This window comes from Mirounga angustirostris, unplaced genomic scaffold (genome assembly GCF_029215605.1).
Source record: "Mirounga angustirostris isolate CCGP_5_RB_7025 unplaced genomic scaffold, mMirAng1.0.hap1 SCAF_5, whole genome shotgun sequence".
Lineage (NCBI taxonomy): Eukaryota > Metazoa > Chordata > Mammalia > Carnivora > Phocidae > Mirounga > Mirounga angustirostris.
The window spans coordinates 179,836,222-179,859,020 of NW_026991713.1; the positions used below are offsets into that span (position 1 = coordinate 179,836,222).

Below are 22,799 nucleotides of genomic sequence, written 5' to 3' on the forward strand. Positions count from 1 at the left end.
GCTTGGGTGAGCGACTGACTTGGTTTTGACTCAGGTCATGATCTCAGGGTCGTGAGATCCAGCCCCACGTCTGTCTCTGCACTCAACAAGGAGTCTGCTTGGGATTCTCTCTCCCCTCTGCCTCTTCCCTTCCCCCTGCTTGCGAGTGCGCATGAGCTCTGTCTCTCAAAATAAATATTTTTTTTTCTAAAGATTTTATTTATTTATTTTACAGAGACACACAGAGAGAGGGAACACAAGCAGGGGGAGTGGGAGAGGGAGAAGCAGGCTTCCCGCGGAGCAGGGAGCCCGATGCGGGGCTCCATCCCAGGACCCCGGGATCATGACCTGAGCCGAAGGCAGACGCTTAACCGACTGAGCCATCCATGGCAAGAGATTTTAAGATATTTCACCAATGAAGAGCTACAGATGGCCAGTAAGCACATGAAAAAATATTCAATATCATTAGACATAAAGGAAATGCAAACTAAAACCATATTTAAATACCACGACATGCCTATTACAATGGCTAAAACTAAAAAGGCCAATGTGTCAAATGTTGGCAAAAATGAGAGGAACCAGGACTGTCCTATGGTGCTGCTGGGTATATGAAATGGTACCTCACTCTAGAAAATAGTTTGACAGTTTCTTAAAAACTTAAATAGAATCTAGTGTGATTGCCATTCCCTTCCTTGATGTTCCCCTGGGAGAAATGAAAGTCTATGTCCATATAGACACTTGTACTCCCGTGTTGTGAGAAGCTTCTCTGTGGTAGCCAGGAGCTAGGAGCCAACACGCATCAGGGTTGCGGTGTGGGCACCCAGTGGAATGCCGCTCAGCAACAAAAAGGAATGCGCCACCACCCATGGGTGCTACAATGTGGATACGTCTCAAAATAATTGTGCCGCATGAAAGAAGACCAAAAAGCCAAGCCGAAAACACGTGCTGTGAAAGTCCAAAATGTGCAGGGCATACTCTGTGGTGACCAAACCAGACCAGAGTTGCCTGGAGGGGGCGGGGTGGGGCTGCGGGAGAAGGCAGGAAGAACCTTTGGGGCGGAGAGGTTCGTGGGTGCACACGTGTCAGAACTTGTCAAACTGCGCGCCTTAAATGGGTGCAGTGAACTGTAGGGCAAGCATCCTTCAATAAAGCAGTTAAAAACAGCAATCAATCCATCAGGGGCTACAAACACGTATCAAATATGCCCTAGCAGTTCTGCTCTGAGGAACCCACCTAAGACAATGGAAACGTGCCCACACATGTCACAAAGCCCAGAGCGGTTTTATTCACAATGGCCTCAACCTAAATGCCCATCAACGGGTGAACGGAAAACAGAGTTGAGACCTCAAAGCCTAAAATGTTTATTATCTGGCCCTTGACAGAAAGGGATTGCTGACCCCTGAACTCGGCATGAATAAATAAATCACCTCAAAAACTTTGTGCTACGAGAAAAAACCAGACACCGAAGACCACAGACGTGATCCCATGCACATGAAGCATCTAGAACAGACATCAGGTTAGAGACAGAAGCGGCTCAGTGGTTGCTCGGCTGGGAACGCGGGCAGGGATCAGCTGCACCTGGCCCTGGGTCGCTCTCTGGTGGACACAAGTGTTCTAAAACAGCTCTGAAAATTTGCTAAGACTCACCCAACTGTACACTTAGCAGGCTGACTGTCACAGTATGTAAGTACATCTCAGTAATACCGTAAACTCTCGGGCTACATTTTACACGTCCCTGTTCTCCACATGTACAGGAAAGTTAGGGCTCCACAAATAGTTGCTGATTTAATTGAGGAGTGTGGACAAGAAGTAAAAAAAATTTTTAAGATTTTATTTTTATTTATTTGAGAGAGAGGGAGAGAGAGCACGAGCTGGGGGGAGGGGTAGAGGGAGAAGCAGACTCCCCGCCGAGCAGGGATCCCGATGCGGGGCTCGATCCCAGGACCCTGGGATCATGACCTGAGCCGAAGGCAGATGCCCAACCGACTGAGCCACCGAGGCATCCCAAGAATTAAAAAAAAAAATTAAGAGGGACGCATTGGTTCTCAGGTGTTTAGATGACTAACCTTTGTCTTTCTCTGAACACACCTACCTGTTGACACCATGCCAGGCGGCACTGATTCACTGTGATGCTCTGAATACGTCCCCTTAGAGACGTCCAGAAACTGGAATGCCATGCTCATCTTTCTTTGGCAGCGATCCCAGTGTCCAACCACGCCTGCCTTGTGTGTGTGACCTCCAGCCGAGTTGTCTGCCACCTCTGTTTGGTTCCCGTGACCCTTCGTGGCTGATCAAAGATGGAAGCTGGAGCTCTTGCTGGACATGAAAATGCATGGTGCTCAGGGCAGGGTCCTCACAATTTAGGGGATCAGTCCCCTGGAGGTCTGGCCACTGGATCCACTGCAGATCTGGGCTGAGGCCCCATAATTTGCATTCCTCACAGGTTTCCAGGTGATGCTGAGGAAGGAAACAGCAGAGGGTATAAGGGGCAATCGGGGAACTGGTGGGTGATGTCCCTGAGGGCATCCTAAGCCCCCTGCAGCTGCGGTTGATCACAGGACGGGCTGACACCCCATCACAGCTTGGGAGGCTTTCTGGGGTGGGAAAGCGGATGGGGCCTGGGAGGCAGTAACCCAAGTCTGTGGTGCAGATTCGGATCCCACCTCTTAGTGCAGGCCTGCTGTCCCCAACCAAAAAGCCAGGATCTCCCGCGGCCGCCCTCCTAATGGGGTTTGGAGCGCCTGCCACCTGGCGCCCAGAAAGGGCACTACACTGAGCAGGTGGGGAGCCTCCGGGATCACTGTGAGATTAAGGGAAAAATTAGCAAATCTAAAAATGTCAATTAACTACCAACCACATTAAGACAGGCGTACAAGACATTATAATAAATATTTTTAATTACATTTTCAAACACTTAAGCACAAATGTTAATATTTGGTTGTTAGAAAATACAATATTCCCCGCCCCCTGTGTTAACACAAATATTTGGCTTATGGAAATAATACCCATTTAAAATGAAGTTTTTTAGGCACTTGGGTGTAGAAAGTGCTAGAGAATAAAATCCAATTTTACTTTACTCCTACTTATAAGAGAGCAACCAAAATTATATCTGATTAAATATTCTATTTTCAACATTGTTCGCATTACTGAGATAAGAAAAAAACATTGTAACCGAATGTATCCATATAACATTTTGAGTTCCAGGGGTATTTTAAACAGCAAAAATTTAATTGATAAAAATTTCAAGTTCCTTTTATTCTGTTCACTGTGATACTAAGTTTCAGTAGACACAACCCAAGGAAAGAATGAACTTTTTAACAGCTTTTGCTTCACAAAATAATCTTGGTGGGGTGGGCATTTGCACAAACATAAATCCTAACTCAAGGGCGCAGCAGGTGCATGTAGCTTTGAAACAAACAAACAGGCTGATTTGGCTGCCAGTGTCAGCAGATCCCACTTAGTTTTAATTTCAATTACCTATAGATGTTTGGGAGATCTGTCATGGCGTAAATAAAAGCTAAAGGTACAGAAGCCACACAGTGAACATTATTTCAGAAACTCCCGGGCTCGAGATCCGTCTGAGAATCCCGGGCACATTTCTTAGGGAATACATTCTTGCTATCAAAGTCTTGCTCATGAAGGTCTCAGGCTGTTGACTAACAGGTGCCGTGCTGTGAGGTCTGAAGGCCACACACTCCAGACCGGGGAAGGACGGGAGCTGGGTCTCGCTCCAGGCTCCGCCGTCTGCGCTCACTGGGCTGGCGGCAGGGCCTGCAGGTGCTGCAGAAGCTGTTGGCAGTGGGCGGGAGAGCGGTGTTTGTGGACGACTGCCTCGGTCTCTCTCACCAGGAGCTCAGGGAACAGAACGCTGCCTGCTTTGAGGACCTCTGTAAAACAGCAACACACCCTTCAAACACCAGGAATCAATAGTAAACCAACTGCTGCTTATGGGAGTAAGCTGCACATTCCAGTTAAAACAGCTAGAAACAGAGCAGACTGCAAAGTGAGGCAAGTTATCCAGGACTCAGAGGCTGCGTGTGACCCAATGAGGAAGAGTCCGTTCTCGGAAAAGACATATGGATCCTTAATACGCACGTGCCTAATAACAGAGGACCAAACTACACGAGGCCAAACGGACAGGACTGCAGGAGAAGCAGATGAATCCACACTGTAGCTGAGACTTCCACACCTGCTATCAGAGTGGACAGATCTGCAGGTGGAAGGTCAGCGAGGACGTGGCCGACCTCCACAGCACCATCCGTCAGGGGCTACGACAGAGATCTGCAGACGCCTTCGTCCAATAGCAACCGAATACACACTCTTCTCAAGCTCCCCTGGCACACTCACCAGATGGGCCACGTTCTGGCCCATGAAAAACACCATAACAAATTTAAAAAACAAAAGTCCTACAATGTCTGCTCTCAGACCGTAATGGAGTGAAACCAGAAATCAATACGTGATCAACTGGAAAATCCCCAAATATCTGGAGATTAAACAACACATTTCTAAATAACGCAATGGTCAAAGAAGAAATCTGAAAAGAAACTAAAGATCATTTTGAACTGAATGAAAAGGAAAACACAACCAAAATTTGTGGGATGCAGTGAAAACAGTGCTTGGAGGGGAATTTACAGCATTGAGTGCATATGTGAGAAAAGAGCTAAAAATCATTACCTTAAGTTTCTACCTTAGGAAACTAGAAAAAGAAAGACAAATCCAAGGTGAACAGAAGAAAAGGATAAGAATTAGAGTGGAGGGGTGCCTGGGTGGCTCAGTCATTAAGCGTCTGCCTTCGGCTCAGGTCATGATCCCAGGGTCCTGGGATTGAGCCCCGCATCGGGCTCCCTGCTCAGCCAGGAGCCTGCTTCTCCCTCTCCCACGCCCCCGGCTTGTGTTCCCTCTCTCACTGTCTCTCTCTCTCTGTGTCAAATAAATAAATAAGAATTAAAAAAAAAAAAGAATTAGAGTGGAAATCAGTGAAATTGAAGCAGGAAATCAATAGAGAAAATCAACAAAACCAAAAGCTGGTCCTCTGAACAAGTCGTGGGCCACAGACGTGAGGACCCCGATGAGGTGGGCTGATCCCTGGAAAGACACACAAGAACAGATGACCTATATCTATCAAAGAAATGGAATCAATAATTAATAACCTCACAAAACAGAAAGCACCAGCCCCAGATGGGTCCACTGGTAAATTCTACCAAACTTTCAGGAAGAAATTATACCAATTCTCCACACTCTATTCCAGAAGATGGAAGCTTCCTGACTCACTCTACGAGGCCAGCATGACCCTAGTACAAAACCAGACAATGACATTACAAGAAAACTACAGACCATTATCTCTCATGAACATAGATACAAAAATCCTCAACAAAATAGTAGCAAATAGGATCCAACAATGTATAAAAAGAATTATGCATGAACACCAAGTGGGGTTTATCCCAGGTGCACAAGGCTAGTCCAATATTTAAAAATCAATTAATATAATCCATCACATCAATAGGCTGAAAAAGAAAATCACATGATTGGGGCGCCTGGGTGGCTCAGTCGGTTAAGTGTCTGCCTTCAGCTCAGGTCATGATCTCAGGGTCCTGGGATCGAGTCCTGCATCGGGCTCCCTGCTCAGCAGGGAGTTTGCTTCTTCCTCTCCCTCTTCCTGCTGCTCCCCCTGCGCTTGCTCTCTCTCTCTCAAACGAATAAATAAAACCTTAAAAAAAAGGAAAAGGTAATGTGCAAATAAAACAAAGGTAATATATAAATAAAAGAAAATAAAACATAATAAATGGAGAGAGCCCATGTTCATGGATAGGAAGTCAATATTGTCACGATGCCAGTTCTCCCCAACTTGATCTGTAGATTTAAGGCAATCACAATCAAAATCCCAGATTGATACTGACCAACTCAATCTAAAGTCTGTATCTAGAGGCCAAAGTCCCAGAATAGCCAGTGCAGCCCTGAAGGAGAAAAGTTGGAGGCCCGACACAATCTGACTTAAGACTTTCCATAAAGCCAGAGTAACAGACAGTATGGTCTTGTTCAAAGAACAAATAGATTGACAGACCAGAACAGAGAGCCCAGATGCAGACGCACGGTCAATGCAGACGCAAGGACGACGCAGACGCATGGACGATGCAGACCCATGGTGGACGCAGATGAACGGTCCTCTGATCTTTGGTAACAGCAGTGGCGACACAGGGGAGTAGGCAGCCTTTTCAGTAAATAATCTGGAACAAGTGGATGCCCGCATGAAGGGAGAGAGAGAGAGAGGGAGAGGGAGGGAGGGAAGGAAGGATCTAGACACAGACTTTCCATCCTTCCCAAAAATTAACTCCTGACATATGAAACTGCAAGAACGACAGGAAGAGAATTCGAGAGAGAACCAGTGACGCTGGGTGTGGCGATGACATTTACTTAGGTCACTTGACTGCCATGCGTCCCTGGTAAACGACCGTTTACGCCATTAGTGGAAGGGTTGTTTATCTGACCCAATAATCCACTTCTCTCTAAATCCGCCAGGTGTGGTCTCTGTAGGTCCCCTGGGGCCCAGGTCAGCGGGACACACACAGCATGACTTGTGAATCCTTAATTATTTCTTCAGAGGAGATGGCACCTTTTCTTGCCTTTTCTATTGATGTGTGTTTTTCTTGGTAAACACTGTAGCCAGTATTTGTTCTGCTTCCTTTAGCTGTTTTTGTAGTTGCTGAATATCACTGTCTCTCTTCTCCACTTCCTTTTCTAAAACTTGCATCCCTGATTAAGAGCCAATTTCATCAGTTCTTGAAATTCCCCATCTCTGTGAATTAACAACTCCAGGACCTGCTTTTCCTTATCACGCAACAACTTTTGATTTCTTGAAATTGCCAGCATTTCTCTAAGTTCTCTCGACAAGCTCTCATGGGCTATTACCGCCGGCAGCCCCTTCTCCTTCTCTCCGCTCGGAGACCCTGCCATGCTCCCCACTGGCCTGCAGCCGGAGACTCTGGTGATGACTTTAGACACAACACCAAAGGTACGATCCACAAAAGAAATAACCGATAAGCTGCATGTCATTAAAATTAAAAATTTCTACTCTGCAAAAAGCTGTATCAAGAGACTGAGAAGACAAGCCACACACCGGGAGAAAATATTAACAAGACACATCTGATAAAGGACTGTTATCCAAAATATACAAAAAGCTCCAAAAGCTAAACAATATGAAAACAATGCAAGTAAGAAACGTGCCGGAAACCTTAACGGCACCTCACCAAGGAAGAGATACAGAGGGCAAACACATCTGAGAAGACGCTCCACCTCGAGTGTCCTCAGGGAAGTGTAGATCAAAACAACAAGGAGACACAGCCACACACCTGTTAGAACGGCCAAATCCACAACACCGTCTCCAGCACATGCTGGAGAGGACGCAGAGCAGCGGGCTGCTGGTGGCAGTGCAAGATGGGGCGGCCACTTCGGAAGACGGTTCGGAAGTTTCTTACTAAACTAAATACAGTCTCACCACACGATTTAGCAACCGTGCTACTTGGTATTTACCCAAAGGAGCTGAAAACTTAGGTCCACACAAAAACTTGCATCCATATACACATAGCAGCTTTTTCCATAGTTGCCAAAGTTTCGTGTCCTTCAACAGTGGATGGATGATCTGTGGTCCATCTAGTCAATGGATTACTAACCAGTGCTAAGAAGAAATGAGCTAGCAAGCTGTGAAAAGACATGTAAGCACCTTTGGTGTGTATTAGTAAGTGAAAAAAAACCCCAATCTGAAAAGGCTTCATGCTGCAGGATTTGAACTCTATGACATTATGGAAAAGGCCCAACTGTGGTGATGGTGAAAGACCAGAGGCTGTCGGGGTGGGGGGTGGGGTTCGAGACGATCAGGCTGAGCACAGAGGGCAGTGAGACCACTCTGTGCGACTCTGTCATGGAGGATCCATGTCATACCTTCGTGCACACACACAGAAGGCTCAGCACCCACAGTGGCCCTCCTGTGAACCGTGGACTCTGGGTGGTGCTGACGTGTCCGTGGGTCATCAGTGCTGATAAATGCACCACCTGTGGGGAGGGATGCTGCATGTGTGGGGGGAGCAGGTATGTGGGAAACTTCTGTACCTTCCCTTCAGTTTAGCTGTGGCACGAAAACCACCCTGAAAGTTATTACAGCATTTTAAATTCATCTGATGCAGTACCCAATAGTACACAATAGTCACAGTGTGGACAAAAAGAACTTAAAAAAAGAATGTTCTTGGAGTTGTTAGTGGATCATGAAAATCTTTCAAAATCCCCGAGGGTGATGACCGTGTGGCATTTTGGCTTTAGAAACAATTTTTGTGTTAGCAGGTAAACTGGCTTACAAAGACGATCAATTTTCTTATCACATTTACTGATGCTGATTCAGTCAACAAACACCCATTGCAAGCCTACTACGTGCCAGGCAGAAAAATCCATCCTGTGGATCCTTTCACATTTTAGTCTGGGGGCAGCAGATAAGAATCAGAATGAAGAAGGAAACCACAGTGTTGTTACTGGTGATCGTTGCGGTAACTGGGCTGGCGGCAGCTGAACTCTGGGTGGGAAAGGAGCTGGTGGGCACCGTGGGCCAAGGACTGGTGTCATCCACGCCATCTTGCAGGGTGACTCTGGCAGACGCAGGCAAGCAGACTCAGGAGGTTCCTGCCCTCAGACACAAGGAGGACGGCATGGCCGTTGGTAGCCACTGAGACAGAGCAGGGGGAGCAGGGGGAGCAGGGGGAGCAGGGTCGGCGAATGGGGGCGCCATCCCGGCTTGGTCTGCATGCTACGGCCTCCATGCCCGGCAGACCCGTGTGCCCTCTGAGGTCTGGGCACGTGTGTGTATAGAGTTTGGGGGCAGACATCTGCCCTGGACTTCAGTCTGGGAGTCGCCAGCACGTGGGTGGCATCTGAAGTCAGAGAGGAGAAGAGGTCACCAAGACAGCGAGTGCAGAGAGAAGCAGCGGCCAGATGGACGGGAGGAAACCAGGAGCCAGGGCGTCCTGGAGGCCACAGGACGGAGGCGGTGACCGGCGGTCCTGTGGAGTGCACGCAGGTGCAGGAGAGACCCGAGCAGCAGGCTGCCTTTGGCAGCAAGGCTCATGGGCACCATGACGGGCGTGGCTTTGAGGGGTGAGAGGGCACGCAGGAGCTTGTCAGTGGGACAGAGCAAGGTCATCAGGCAGGAGGCCCAGGAGGCATGAGGGGTCGAGGGGAGCACAGAAGAGGAGAGCCAGTCATCTGGGAGACACCCCCCTGGTCTGCTGGCGAGGAGAGACTGGGGCATTTGGGGCGTGTCCATGCAGGACTCCAAACACGGCTGGCTGGCTACTGAGACAGGACAGCAAGGGGGCAGGATGTGTGCGAGGCTGCAGTTGCCGTGAGCACCCCGAGGGAGCAGTGCAGGGGCAGAGGCTGCAAGAGAGGAGCAGTGCGGTCGGCCTGCCGCCATGACTGCGTCACCTGAGTCCTCGTGCGTCTGGAAGGCAGAGGATGGGCGGTGCACACACTGCCCCCTGGTGGGAACCCGCCGCAGGCTACGGGGATTCGGAGATGGACAAACTCATCACTTCTCTCGCTGGAGAGGAAGGAGAGAGGAGAGCAAGGTGTGGGGTCTGTGAGAACTTGGCCGAGTAGGCCAGACCCCACACATGCCCTGGGGACGGCTGCGGAGCTGAGCCAGGACACCTGTGTGTCCTCCAGCTGCTGGTGCCCGGAGAAGAATGCCCAGCTGTCCGAACGGGCCGCACGGTCACCCACTCCCGCCTGCGACGGCCTGAGGTGGCGGCTCTGTGTGCGCGAGGGTCCCTGGGGGGTCCTGCAGGCCCTCGGGTTTGGGAGTCACAGCTGTGTCCACGACGCCACCAGGCACGGCATCTGCTCCCGGCGCCGCACGAAGCAAGGGCGGGGCGGCCCTGGGGTCCGCGAGCCTCCCGCCACCCCGCCGCCCGGCAAGTTCCCTCGAGAACGTCCTCAACAAAGCAGCAAAAATTCCTTTATTAGGTCAGTCCTCCGGCACCCAACTTCTAACTTAATTCATTAATTCAGAGTTAAGTCGTGATTTTTTTATTGACTTGACAACGCCTGCCTTTTAACTGGAACGTTCGGCTCATTAACATTCCAGGAGACTGCAGCTGAGGCTGGATTTGGTCAGTTTGTTTCCTGTTGGTCCCTGTTTCTGTGTTCTTCTTGTCCTCGTTCCTTGACTTCTTTTGGGTTATATGTGTATTTTTTACACTTGCACTCTAAGATCTGTTGATTGCCGTTTTACGTCTACGTCTTCGCATTACGCTTTCTGTGGCTGCTGCAGGGATGACACTGAAGCCGTGCTCCCCGGGGCAGCTGGGCCCACCTTCTGAGCATCCTGGGCGGTGGCGGGTCAGGGCAGGGGTGTGCCTCGGTCCCAGGACGACACTTTTCCCGCAAAGAATGACCAACCGACAAAGAACGGGACAAACTGCACAGACATACTCGGGCACCCAGCAGACCCTCTGCTCAGAAATCAGTCCAGCGACAGCGTTTGTGACTTTCCGGCAGGAACTGCGAGTACAGGAACTTGCTTCTGCCACCGTGAGCTAGACAGCTTCCTGAAGCTTTTCTTCCCAAGACTGTTCTGAGCTCCACGCTGACCAGCGTGACTTCTGGACCCGGCCGACATGCAGGACAGACCATCGGGTGTGAACATCGATCGCCGGGGTCTGCCCTCCAGGTAGCCTCTGGGGGACGACTGCCTGTCCAGTGTGGGGCAGTAGCAAAGCATGCCCAAAACTACCTGAAACGGCGCCTCTCTCTTCCAGCTGCGTACCTGCTTGAGGCCAGATTTCCTTCACGTCCTTCACCCAACGACACACCACGGCCTCCAGAACACAGAAGCTGTGCCCACCTAGCTGTCTTTCAACGAGATTCGCAAAGAAGTAAAACAACGCCGTTCTTCTTGCTCGTTATTTTGTTTTGGAAAATGTATCTTTCAAAACCACATGTCATTTATGTTAATATAAAAGGGGTACTCTAAACAAATTAATACATGTCTAAGATTTTTCTCAACTTCAATTATTTTTTTAAAGATTTTATTTATTTGTTTCAGAAAGAGAGTGCGTAAGCAAGTGAGAGCACTGAGTGGGGTGAGGGGCAGAGGGAGAAGTAGGCTCCCCCGCTGAGCAGGGAGCCCGATGTGGGACTCTGTCCCAGGACCCTGAGACATGACCTGAGTTGAGGCAGACACTTAAGTGACTGAGCCACCCAGGCACGCCTCAACTTTACTTTCTATCATGGCAAATATCACAGGCTGTACCCCACAAGCACATTCAGGCACCCAGCCCTTGGGTCGGCCCTGACGGTCCAAAGGGATCCCAAGGCCACGGACCTGCTGCCCTGTGCTTGAAGAGACGAGTTCCATGCACTCAAGACAGGTCTCAGAGCCAAGCACACGTCACACCATACCTACCTAACACCGCGTCCTGGACCGTGCCCTCCGGGTCATCGAGGTACACGAGGAGCTCTCTGTACAGGAACTGAATGTTGCTTTGGTAGTAGGACTTCCCGTCGTCGTTCTGGATACACGCCAGCCATGCGACCAAGGCGGAGCTGGCTGCTAGCCTCACTTCGTGGGAAACGTCATCCAGACGCTTCAGGAGCTCTGGAGACAGGGCCAGACAGGACAGTGAGACAGAGACCGGAGCAGGGACCTGACCCCACAGCAGTGGATACTCACCCTTGGGCCCCGGGAAACCCACATCCTGTGGGGAGACTGGTGCTCACATGCAAGGGGCTAGGGGCAGCTCCCGGGGTCCTGGGACCCCTTGACTGCACTGGCCAGAGGGTAGACACTGGCCAGGGTGGGCAGCAGAGTGCCTGGCCCTGCGCCTGCCGTGCGTGTAGGCAGGCCCAAGCTGCTCTGTACCTGTCTCCTCACCTGCGAGGCAGCCCCGGGCCCTCTGTAGCTCCGAGATGCTCAGAGTCTGTCACCACGGGCATCATGGACACCTGGCTGCCCCGGCCCCTTGACGTGCAGATGGCCCTCCCCCCAACACTGCGGGCTCTAGGGACAGAGTTCAGGGCCTGGCGAGGTGACAGCCAGCACCTGCATCAGTTTTGTTTCTGCTGAGCTCTGGGGCCAGACCACCTGGCTGCTGAAAACAGTAATCATCTCTCCTGTGGGTAGAAACTCTCACTGTTGACGGGTGAGGTTTTTATCAAACGTACATTTTTCTCACCCAAACTACAAGAAACCTCTGGCCCTGTGGCTGGGTGTCTCTGGAGACTCAGTGAGCGCGGCAGGAGGTGGACATCGGTGGGGAGCAGGGCAGCGGCCCCACTTGGCGGGAGGCCTGTCCCCTGGACGCAGGCACACAGGGCCTCGGGCTTGCGCTGTTCTGCTCTCAGCACGTGGCCCTTGGCTTCCCGATGGGCATTAACTCGTGGGAGGTGCTCTTTCCTAAGGGTTCTGGGCCTCATGGAAGCAAACTGTAGAGACCGAGGGGGCGTGGCCAGCACCACCTCACGCAGTCCTGGGACGGCCAGCGAGCACACCATCATTGCGTCTCTGGAGGGATCCCTCCCTTGTGCACACTCCTGCCGGCACGGGCCAACGTTGGGGTGGTGCGTTTTCCTGTGATGCTGACTCCTAACCCTCTTGTTTTAAGTAGAAGAGATGGCCTGGAAGTTCACTTCTGGGATCGTCGGGTGTCAGCCATCAAGGGCAACAGCTGGCTCGGGAAGACAGGTGGCTCACGTGGGGCCTGTGCCGGGCGCGTGCATCCAAGTCATGGGAGGTCTTAGGGCACATCTGCCCTCCTCGGCCACGCGGCCATACTTCTGCAAACACACCGCTTCCAAGAGCACGAGCTGGGTGCCGCAAAATAACGGAGCCCCTGAGGAAATCCTTCTGGACTTAACCCCAAATGCCCCCAAATGAGTCATCTTTCCCCTGGCTTTGTTTTAAAAAGTGAGCAAAATCCCAACAAGTCCAGACAGTCCACAAATCAAACGCCGGTTGGATTTGCTCATAGACAGGAGTACAGAGGTCATCAGTTGTCGCGACAGAAATAAACACAAAAGCAAAACCTAACTTGTAAGAATGCGTGGGAAAGGGGACTTTGACTCCAGGTTTCATCAAGATGCATGGTCTGCAATTCCGGAACATTCCGGGCCACCACCTCTTCTGATGTTGGCCGTCCGTCCATCAGTCCCTTGTTCTGGAGCTCTGTGTGCACAGCCCAAGCCTCTCCCCGCAGATGCGCATCTTCCTCTCACGGAGTCCGCCCTCTCCCATGTTTGGTCTCATGCACCAGTGGGCCCGCTTTGAATCTCATTTTCAGGAATTCTTATGACCCCCTTTTAGAATCACTACCTGCTGCGGCCCGGGGAAGGGACAGGTGCCGAGGCTCAGCTGCGTGGCCGTGGTCGGGCGTAGGAATCGAGAGCCATGGGTGTGTCCAGACACTGCAGCCCCAGCCAGCGCCAACCCCACTCCTGCGTCTCCACAGGGTCCCTCCCTGGAGTCTCTGCGCGGCATTCGAGAAGGTCTCCTGGGCTCTTTCTTGGTCGCATCTTGGTTCCCGTTTGCATTTCTGTTTGAACTTGGAGGTGGGTTCTAGAATTCATATCTCCCCTCTGGCGATGGGGGTACCTGACATCCCTCTTCCTGCTGGGTTTTCCTGGTGTTTTAGGGACTCTCTGCATCTGCTACTCTGCTCCTGCATCTGACATCTGACACTCGCCTGGTGCTTGGGCTCCAGAAGGGCGGAGACGCGGGATTTCAGGCATGGCTGGGTGCCCGCCCTCGCACCATGGGACCCCTGCCATGTGGCGGGGCTGCACCCCAATTCCCGGGCCCAGGCCGCCCTATTTTCTGTGCTATGCTATCTACCCACAGACGGTTCATCCGTCACGGCCACGCTGGGACTCAGCACCAACCTGACCAGGAGTCAAAGGAGCAATTTCTAGTTTCCCTATAAAAGAAACAAAGAAAAACGTCCTACCAGGGTAAATCTTGATGAACTTATCTGGATCAGCCACACCACTGGAGGTTTTCAGAAATCTGCTAATGATTTGGCACGAAATTAATCGAGTCATCTGAGAGTCTTCCTCCAGGGTGGTTAGAATGTCCGGCATCAGCGTCTCCTGCACTTCCCGGATCTGCAACGAGAGGACATGAGGGATTGGTGACGGGCCCGTGCCCGGTGAGGACACTGCTAGGGATGCGCTGTGTGCACCCTGCCCGTCACGGAAGGAGCCCGGCTCTCATACAAACAGAAAGGAGTCTGGAATACCATCCTGAAATTTTTACATAAGAAAACCTGAACCTTGATTTTAAAATCTAGATGACTTGAACAATTTGCTTAACTTGGTGAGTTGATAACTCCATTGTTCACAGTCTTAGAGAAACACAGACCCTACACAGTCTGCTGCTTACTAGCACGGTGTCTACTGTGTCCAACGAGACTTGGGGGACGCAGTAACTCGGATCGGGGCGGTTCAGTGTAGCAGGAAGTGGAGCCAGGCAAGGCCCTGGCCACGGTGTGCAGACGTGGGGCTGAGCACAGTGACTGCAAGGCCTTCAAACTGCTGTCCCGCTTCCCTGACAGCAGCACAGAAACCCCGAGATCTGCCCAACTCGGGGAGGGTCCTGTGGTTACACTCTGTGCTCTGCAAAAGCAACACGCAGCATGTAAGCCCAGGAAAGCCCCCGATGATTGAACACAAGCTGCTGCCTGTGGGACACACTGGCCCGCGGCCCCCAGGCTCCCGCCCCTCCACGGGCTGCGGAACGCGGGGTCTGGCAGCTGCATGCGTGTGCACCCCTCCTGCGGCAGGTGCCCCTGGGAGCCCCACCTGCTTCTCCGACAGGACGTCGCTGCTGAGGAGCGCCCAGAGGCAGGACACAGCTGCCGTGCGGACGGCTGCAGCGGTCTTCCCCGCGTGCCACCGCAGGTTGGGGACCAAGATGTCTCTCGCCACAGTGTTGAGATAGTGGTGAAACTGCCTGGGGCGGAAACACAGAGCACAGGTGAAGAGGAGCGAGCCAGAACCAGCGGGCCTCGGCTTCCCTGGCGCAGGCGCCCTGCGGGGCAGGGAGAGCCCTGCGGGGGAGCGGACAGCCTTTTGGGCTCCTCCTGGCCTCTGCTGGGCCCAGCGCAGGTTCTGAGCCTCCAGGGTGCCCCCATCCCTCCGCTGTAGGGGCTTCGCCTGTCCCTCCTCCTGCCTCTGAAAGCAGAGGTGTGAGGTGACCAGGCCAGCAAAGTCACTTGCATGTGTGTCCATCCTACACACACTGCCCCCAACCGTCCCCTGTGGGCACATGCCCCTCCACCCACGGGGAAGGCACCGCAGGTCTGCACCCGGGGCTTGAAAGCCAGCAGTCAGGGCGCGTCGTCTCAATGGTAAACCCCCACGTCCCAGTCGGCCTGGCCGGCATGGGGCCGCACGCTGAGCACCCCGTTAAAAGCCGCACAGAGGAACACTGGAGCGTCCTCCCAAATCCCACTGCGCCTCCACCGTTATATCGAAACACGTTTCGGTCAACAAAGAATCCATCAACTTATTTCTGAACATTATTCCAAAGCGTATTTCAAAGATGGCTCCCATCCCAAATACCAGCTGGTCTTAGATGCTGAAAAGGTAAAGCCTCCAGGGCGAGGCCCTGGCTGCTTGCTGCGTCCTGCGGCCGTCCCTCTGGTCTGTCCCGGGCCTCGTCCCCCGCTGACCCTCCCTTCTGCGGGAGGCTCCTCCTGCTGGCTTCCAGCAGGGGGCATCCCAGAACCAGCGACGCAGGTGAGTGAGGGACTATGGCCTGAACCATTTACACACACGTGCGTGCACACACCCACACGCACACCCACACACACACGGATTAGGTTTTTCATGAGCTTTAACCTTTATGCAAAGAGCTGCTGTTTCTTGCAAAGTGATTCACAAGAGGTCTCTTTAGAAAGACCTAACCCCCAGTGCCGACCTCCGAGGCGTCTAGGTAAAGTGGCTGGAAAAGTGGAGCACTGAGCACTGGCCCAACTGCCACTCGGCCGTGGGGCACCAGGCAGGCCCCACGTGCAGCCCGGGTTGGTCAGAACCCACGCTGGAAGCAACGACACATTGCGGAGGAAGACCCAGCACCTGACTTTTTGGAATGGTGCCTCCTGTGCATGGGAAGTTGCACAAGGGTTTGCAGGTGGGCCCCTGCTGGAATGAGGACACCGCCCAAGGAGACCACGGGTGCGTACTCCTCAGCCCCGGCCACCTTCATGGGCAGCTCTGCAGACAGACCTCCTACCACCCCTTCCCCAGTCCTCAGTCAACCTCGAGGAGCAGACGGGGCTGAGGTGGTGGCCAACAAGGCCTGTTGCATGTCCACAGACGCCCTGGAGAGCAGAGGCCATGTGCCTGGGGATGGCGCCCAGGGCCCATGCTTGAGGCGCTGTGGGAGGAGCAGCCCCATCCATGGAGGTGGCCCCCAAAACAGCACCTCCTCACACTGAGAAGCCCCGTCTCATCACTGTCAGATATTCATGAGATCGAGGGCCCAGGGCAGCCCTCTCAGCACCTGCCCTCTGCCGCCTCTGAGCGGGACCTGCAGGCGGCCGGTGGACACGCTCTGGTAGTAGAGGGTCAGCAAGGAACCCCCAGGCCTCCCCCTGCCTGGGGGTTGCTCAGGCCCCTTGCAAGGACACAGGGGAGCACAGGCTCCGGGGTGCCAGCCGACCCGTGCCCTCACACCCTTGCGGCTCATCCACGTGGAGCTCTGCCCAGGGCGGCACTTTGTTTTTATGGCCCCTGCAGGCTCGGAGTTCGTGCCGACGAGCAGGACACAGAATTCCCTGCAATTCGATGGGCTGGCAGGGCTCACAGCATGCGTCCCAGCACGCTAGTGACACGGCAGGACGCCGCTCCTGACACACATGCTCCTTCTGAGGGGACAGGGACCCACACGCCTCCCCACCCTGCCATCCCCTGGCACCCAGCTCTGCTCTGGACAGGCCTCGGCCCTGCTGTGGATTCAGGTCGCCCCCTTCCCTCCCGCCAGCATCCCGGTCTCCTCTCCCTCACTGCAGAGCCGTCACGTTGGAGGCCCTTCACGTGTTTGCGTGGACAGAAGGTTCTTCTAACGCTTTATCCACCAATGGTGAGTCAATCCATTCTTTGTTAGGTTTGAAAGGCTTTTAAAACTGAGAACACCTAATGTATAAACCATTAATAGTTAACGTTCCCTAAAACCTCTTCCATTTGATGGAATTTTAATGGCCACATGAAAATGACTTTGACTTCGTGTCTGTCCAGGTGGGCGCTCATTGCCAGAGCCGTCTGTCTACCCAGGGAGGGTGGCCGGCGCCAGAGCCCAGGGGTGACCCAGCTCCGGCCTGAGAGCACCCCGCAGAGGCCGGAGGTCGGGCAGACCTACCCCTGGGAGTCGACGGTCTGCTTTGCGCTCAGCAGCACCCGCGACAGGGAGGAGAAGAGCCTTAGGCGCATCTGTGGGTCTCTGGCCGGCTGGAGGCAGCTCCTGAGGATGGGCACAAGGTGGGGCAGCACTTCTCCCAGCGCCGGGCCTGGAAAACACACACGCGGTACCCACGGTTCCTGCTCGCAGTCAGCGGGCCCCACCACAGCATGCGGGCTCGGCGGAGGGGCCGTCAGCAGAGGCGGGGCCATGGCCTGTCCCACCACCTTCCCCTCCTTTTGGATCGTGGATGTCATTGTAAAAGAAAACATTTAACTCCCAAAATCATGCTACTCATTCCATATGGAAACTTCCTATTTCCTTATATTTTTTCCAGATTCTTAAAAAAAAATTCAAGTCAAGCAATATTTTAAACATCAACCCAAATAAATTATTCAGAACACGTAAGGTGTTTAATATTTGCCCCTACACTTGGCAACCATCGCTCTTCTCAAGCTTGCTGCTGGGTGGGCACTGGTGCAGGTCTCCCCAAGCTAGCGGGGGCCGCAGACATGCGGAATGACCCTCAGTATCTGGAATCACAGAGTCGTGATTGGAATAAACAGTCCCCGGGGTGTAGACACGCACTCTGATCTCATGGACACGGGTCATGGAGCGCCGCCCCCCAGGCAGGCCCCCCCGGCATTCCACAACCAACAGGGCCACTCCAGGCCACCCTGCTCATTCTGCCACGAGCCTGAGAACAAGCAAAGCAACTGGGGTCTTCTCAGATGCTCCAACTCAAACCTGGCGTCAAAGCTGCAAGATGGAAAAGCAAGGGGCGCCTGGGTGGCTCAGTCAGTGAAGCGTCTGCCTCCAGGTCAGGTCATGATCCCAGGGTCCTGGGACCGAGCCCTGAAGCGGGCTCCTGGCTCAGCGAGGAGTCTGCTTTTCCCTCTCCCTCTGCCTCTCCCCCTGCTTGTGCTCGTGCTCTCTCTCTGGGTCAAATAAAAAAGTCTTAAAAAAAAAAAAAGATGGAAAAGCAAGGCCTTTCGTTAACCTGAGGCCAGGTGTGGGTTTCGGGGAAGAAAGAGAAACAAAACCAGACAGGACGTTGTGGCCTAGGCACAGGACACATCCAGCACAGGCGAGCGCCGAGTGCTCACAGTCCCTGTGGTGTATTTTCCTTCAATATCGCACAGAAGGCCAAGGTCCGTAGGATTCTCACTGGAGGAGGAGGGTGGGGTCATTCAGGAGTAGTTACCAATCTCCTGCTTTTTCACAAAACACAGAGAAAATGCACCAGCAAAAGGACAGAGGGGTTTCCGTGAACGTCTCTTGCCCCTCCTGTAAACACACTTCTAGCTCACGCACGGTCTCCTCTTTACCAGCTGGGCACCAAAAACGCGTCATTTTTAGCAGGTCAAGTCTTTTAAACGCTCTCTGCAAAAATAAGGCGAAAAAAAAACCCATCCAAACTGCAGGGCGTTTGTCCACACTAACGGTATAAAAAGATGGGTAAATCTGAGCTCCTGCAGAAAGTCCTCAAGGACTGCATCGACCTGGAGAGCTGAAGAGCAACGCCCACGACCGGCGTGTGCGGGCATGCCCGCACCTCCAGGGTCACGGGGCACCTGGAAATGAACCCCTCCAGAACACACAGGATGCTTTCAAACAAAGGGAGCAAATACACTATATTTACACTCTGAGAAAACACTTGGTTCATTGAAGGTAAAGTGCAGAGTGGCCGCCCCCCCCCCCGGCCATCTGCTCCCCCTGCTGTGGCCGATGGCCCAGCTTTTCCTGATCAGCCCCAACGGCACGTGGGTTTGCAGCCTCTGGCTGCTTTCTAAATTGGGGAGGGAAGCTGCTGATCAGGGTCTGAGAGTAAGTTTTGTTGTTTTTTTTCAAGAATCATCTTTTAAAATGAAGTATGTCCAGTGAAACCTTCTCCACGACTGGTCCGAGAGAGGAATTTCTACAAGGCAGGGAGCAGGCATGAGTGTGAGCATGAGCTTTGCCCAAGGAAATGTTCTTCCATCGTCCCCGTGGCCTGGCAGGGACGGGCCTGGAGGCCCACACAGAATCCCCGTTTGCTGTGCTAAGTTCAACGACGCTGAGGCGTACCTCAAGAACACGGCTACACAGGAGGAGGCCTTGAGGAATCACACCTTCGAGGCTTAACATCAAAACCATATGCCTGGCAGACTTTGAAGAGCCCCGTTACATACAGTCTTCAAAAATAACGTTCTTGGCGTTTTTAAAATTAAGGTTTCAGTTCTCAAAATGCTGGTTCCCATGGGCGGGAGAGACTGAGTCACCCTTGGCTCGGCTGGCTTGTGGTCTCCTGGTTCAGCTGGGAGCCTCCTGGCGTGGCCTGAACCAGTCTGGGCGTGGCGGGAACTCACCTGCGTGGGTGACCACGACATTGAACTGCAGGAGCTCCACGGAGTGGACGGTCCAGTCGTGGTGCGAAGCCGCCACCCACTCCATGAGGGGGCCCACGTGCTCTCGGTAGAGATCCTGGCTGCCGTCCACATCCTGCACCGCGGCCAGTGCGTCCATGGTCTCCTGAACCTGCAAGTGTGAGCCATAGGCTGGGAAACCCCGCTCTTAAGGCTTAAAAGCCCCAGTGGAGACCCATCCTCATCATCAGAGAGTGAGAGCAGCTCAGGCCAACCGTGAACACTCCACCGGTGAGGAAGCGTGACATGAGCAGCCCCTGGAGGGCTTACTGCGGTGAGGACGGCAGGTGCCCGACTGACAGCCACTGTGCACTCTGCGTCAATGCCGTCTGGACAACAAATAACAAACACACAGACGTGCGTTTACGGGAGATTCAGCCACCGTGCCTCCATTCTGCACGATGCCGGGGCACCTGGGGACAGGAGGCTTCCCGGGAGACCACCCTCTTCTGGGGTCCGCATTCCCCTCTGCAGCAGGAGAGCTGGGCACCAGGTGGCAGCAGGGCACTGGAATGAGCAGACATACACAATGCTGGCCCGAGATCACCCTGCGACTGGGCCTTCCGGTGGAGACAACTGCCCTCTGGGGGAACAGAGGGCAAGGGGACAGGACACAGGCCGGCAGCCACCTCCCAGCCTGCAACCTGACGGCTGGCAGGTTTCCTTCGCTCGGGTCCCAGGAGTGCAGCTCTGTCTGTGGCTCTGTACTGACAAGTTGCCGGCTAAGATATGTGCCCTTTGGAAAGTTTTTTTTTTTTAAATTAGGTGGGGGTGCACCGTTCCTGGAAGTACTGCAATACCAGGTCGATGCGTGGAGTGGAAGGAGCAAGCTCCTATTCCATCTCCCTGCTCCAAGAATCCATTCAATATATATTGTTCTCGGATAAAGAACATATCAGATATTAAACTGGTAAGAACAGATACTACACTTGCTTGATCTTAGTCAAAAGGCCGAGAAGCGATGGAAAGGTTGTTTTTAGAGAGAGAAAACAAAGTTTGGAGGCCCAAGAAAGGAGAGGGAGGGCAGAGGGCCTCCTGGTTACGGGGTCCCGTGACGCGCCTGGGTGCCTCTCCATCATGCGGGTCAGCCCCCAGATCTGCCCGCGGCTGGCGAGAGAGAGCCAGAGGGAAAACCACACTCTCCTGGAGACACCAGCCTCCTGATGGTCCCAGAGCCCGAGGGAACCTGGACATCAGTTTTTAAAGCTCAGACCAAGAGGGGAAAAAACACAAGTACTTCTGCAAAGTTGGCCTGTGATTAGACAGGAAATCATGACGTTATCTTCCCTCTGGGCTGTCGGTCACATATGTGTTTAACCACAGGCCGGAGGTGAGGACGGGCTCTGTCCTGTCCGCCTGTTGGCAGCTGTCGTGACCTCTGCGACACAACGATAAACAGGCAGCTGGGGCTTTTCCAGAATCTTGGGCACGCCTACGGCCACCTCATGAGCAACTCATCCCAGATGTCCTACACACTCCTCTGCCTTGCTAGTCAGCTGAGTCAGGTGAGCCCGAGGCTTTGGACTCCAGAGCAGGAGGATTTCTAGACGGTGGTTCCATCTGCTCAGAGATGAGCACCTTCCTGAGCATGAGCTCCATCACCCACACAGCAAAGCGAGGGGTTCCCCGCAGCCTCACCTTGTCGCTGAGGCCCGTGGCACCCGAGAGGGCCATGACGGTCACCAGCACCTCCATGAGCTGTAAGCTGCACCCTCTGCAGTCTTCCCGGCACACAGAAACCAATGTCCGCACGCAGAGCAGTAGGTGCTCCCCGTAAAGGTGCTGTGAAGAGAGCAGGGAGCTCTGTGAGCCAGCTCTGCCCCCACCCACATGACCCCTGCCAACACCCCCTTCCCACCCCAGGGCCCCCCGACATCCCCCCTGACCCTCTGCCCCCCTCTGCTCAGGTCCTGCCTCCCTCCACCCCAAGGCTGCCGTGCTCCCTTCCCCTACCCTGCCCCCCCAACCCCCCAGGTCCAGCTTCCCCACCCCCACACCAGGGCCCCCCTGCTGCCCCCAGGTCCAGCCTCCTCCCCACTCCCGCCCCAGGGCCCCCCTGCCCCCCCTAGGTCTAGCCTACTCCACACCCCCGCGCCAGGGCCCCCCTGCCCTGCCAGGTCCAGCTTCCCCACCCCCACCCCAGGGCCCCCCTGCTCCCTTCCCCTACCCTGCCCCCCCACCTCCCAGGTCCAGTCTCCCCACCCCCACGACAGGGCCCCCCTGCTCCCTTCCCCCTTGCTCCCCCCATCCTGCCCCCCTGCCCCAGGGCCCCCCTGTGCCGCACCCGTTCCCAGCTCCCTCTTCCTGCCCCAGGGCCCACACCGACAGGACACAGCACACTAGGGCCACAGATTGAAATACACGGACCACAGGAGCACCTTCTTTCATGGAAACTTTCATGGTGTTCTTTTCCAGGGGAAACTGAACACGGCCCGAGAAAGAAATGCTTAGCAGCCTCTCGGTTACATTTAAAGAAGTTCTTACGCATTAGCCACACATCCCATAAAATTCACAAGGGAAATGACAGGGCATGTTGGAGTCACCTGCAAACACTCAGGCCTCCCAGCCCGCCCCCAAGGTAACAGAAAAGGTGGAGGAAGTGGACAGAACAGGAGCCCCAGAGCCCATGGCCACTGAGGCCGGGTGGGGGCATGTGGAGCTTCATCTGCTATTCTCTCTACTGCTGTGTGTTTCTGAGTTTTTCTGTAATAGTAAGTTTAAAAAATAAATAAATACAGTTCTGTGGTTCAGGACATGCTTGCTGATGGACGGCGACAACAGGGGGCACCTCAGCCGGGTCCATCCAGCGAGCCGCTCACCTCCTGGACTTCAGCCTCATCAACCGTGGGGCAGGACTCCTTATGCCCAGGTCCATGTTCGCTCCTCAGATATGTCCCTCCACAAGTGAGCCTCACACAGGTGTCACAAAGGACAGAAAGGCTGGGCGGCGGTCACGCAGCAGTGGGCTGACACTGAAGTTG

At 53.7% G+C, this 22,799-nt stretch overlaps 1 protein-coding gene and 1 non-coding gene across 3 annotated transcripts in view; both read right to left on the bottom strand.

The window, feature by feature from the left end:
* Positions 1-2,858: 2,858 nt before the first annotated feature.
* The window catches only part of DNAAF5 (dynein axonemal assembly factor 5), a 50,593-nt gene continuing 30,652 nt past the window's right edge, over positions 2,859-22,799 (bottom strand). The window contains exons 7-13 of one of the 2 annotated variants that reach the window (XM_045875954.2): positions 21,457-21,600; positions 19,762-19,930; positions 17,375-17,522; positions 14,815-14,965; positions 13,962-14,118; positions 11,426-11,617; positions 2,859-3,866 (exon numbers count right to left, since the gene is read on the bottom strand). In XM_045875954.2, coding sequence (XP_045731910.1) covers positions 3,730-3,866; positions 11,426-11,617; positions 13,962-14,118; positions 14,815-14,965; positions 17,375-17,522; positions 19,762-19,930; positions 21,457-21,600 — 1,098 coding nt within the window. In that variant the 3' untranslated portion in view covers positions 2,859-3,729. Of the gene's footprint in view, positions 3,867-7,621; positions 8,026-11,425; positions 11,618-13,961; positions 14,119-14,814; positions 14,966-17,374; positions 17,523-19,761; positions 19,931-21,456; positions 21,601-22,799 lie in introns of those variants that run through there. The other variant, XM_064593488.1, reaches the window with a different exon arrangement.
* On the bottom strand, positions 20,585-20,781 carry LOC123845176 (U2 spliceosomal RNA). The gene has a single exon (XR_006791005.1). It is a non-coding gene; the product is annotated as a U2 spliceosomal RNA (small nuclear RNA).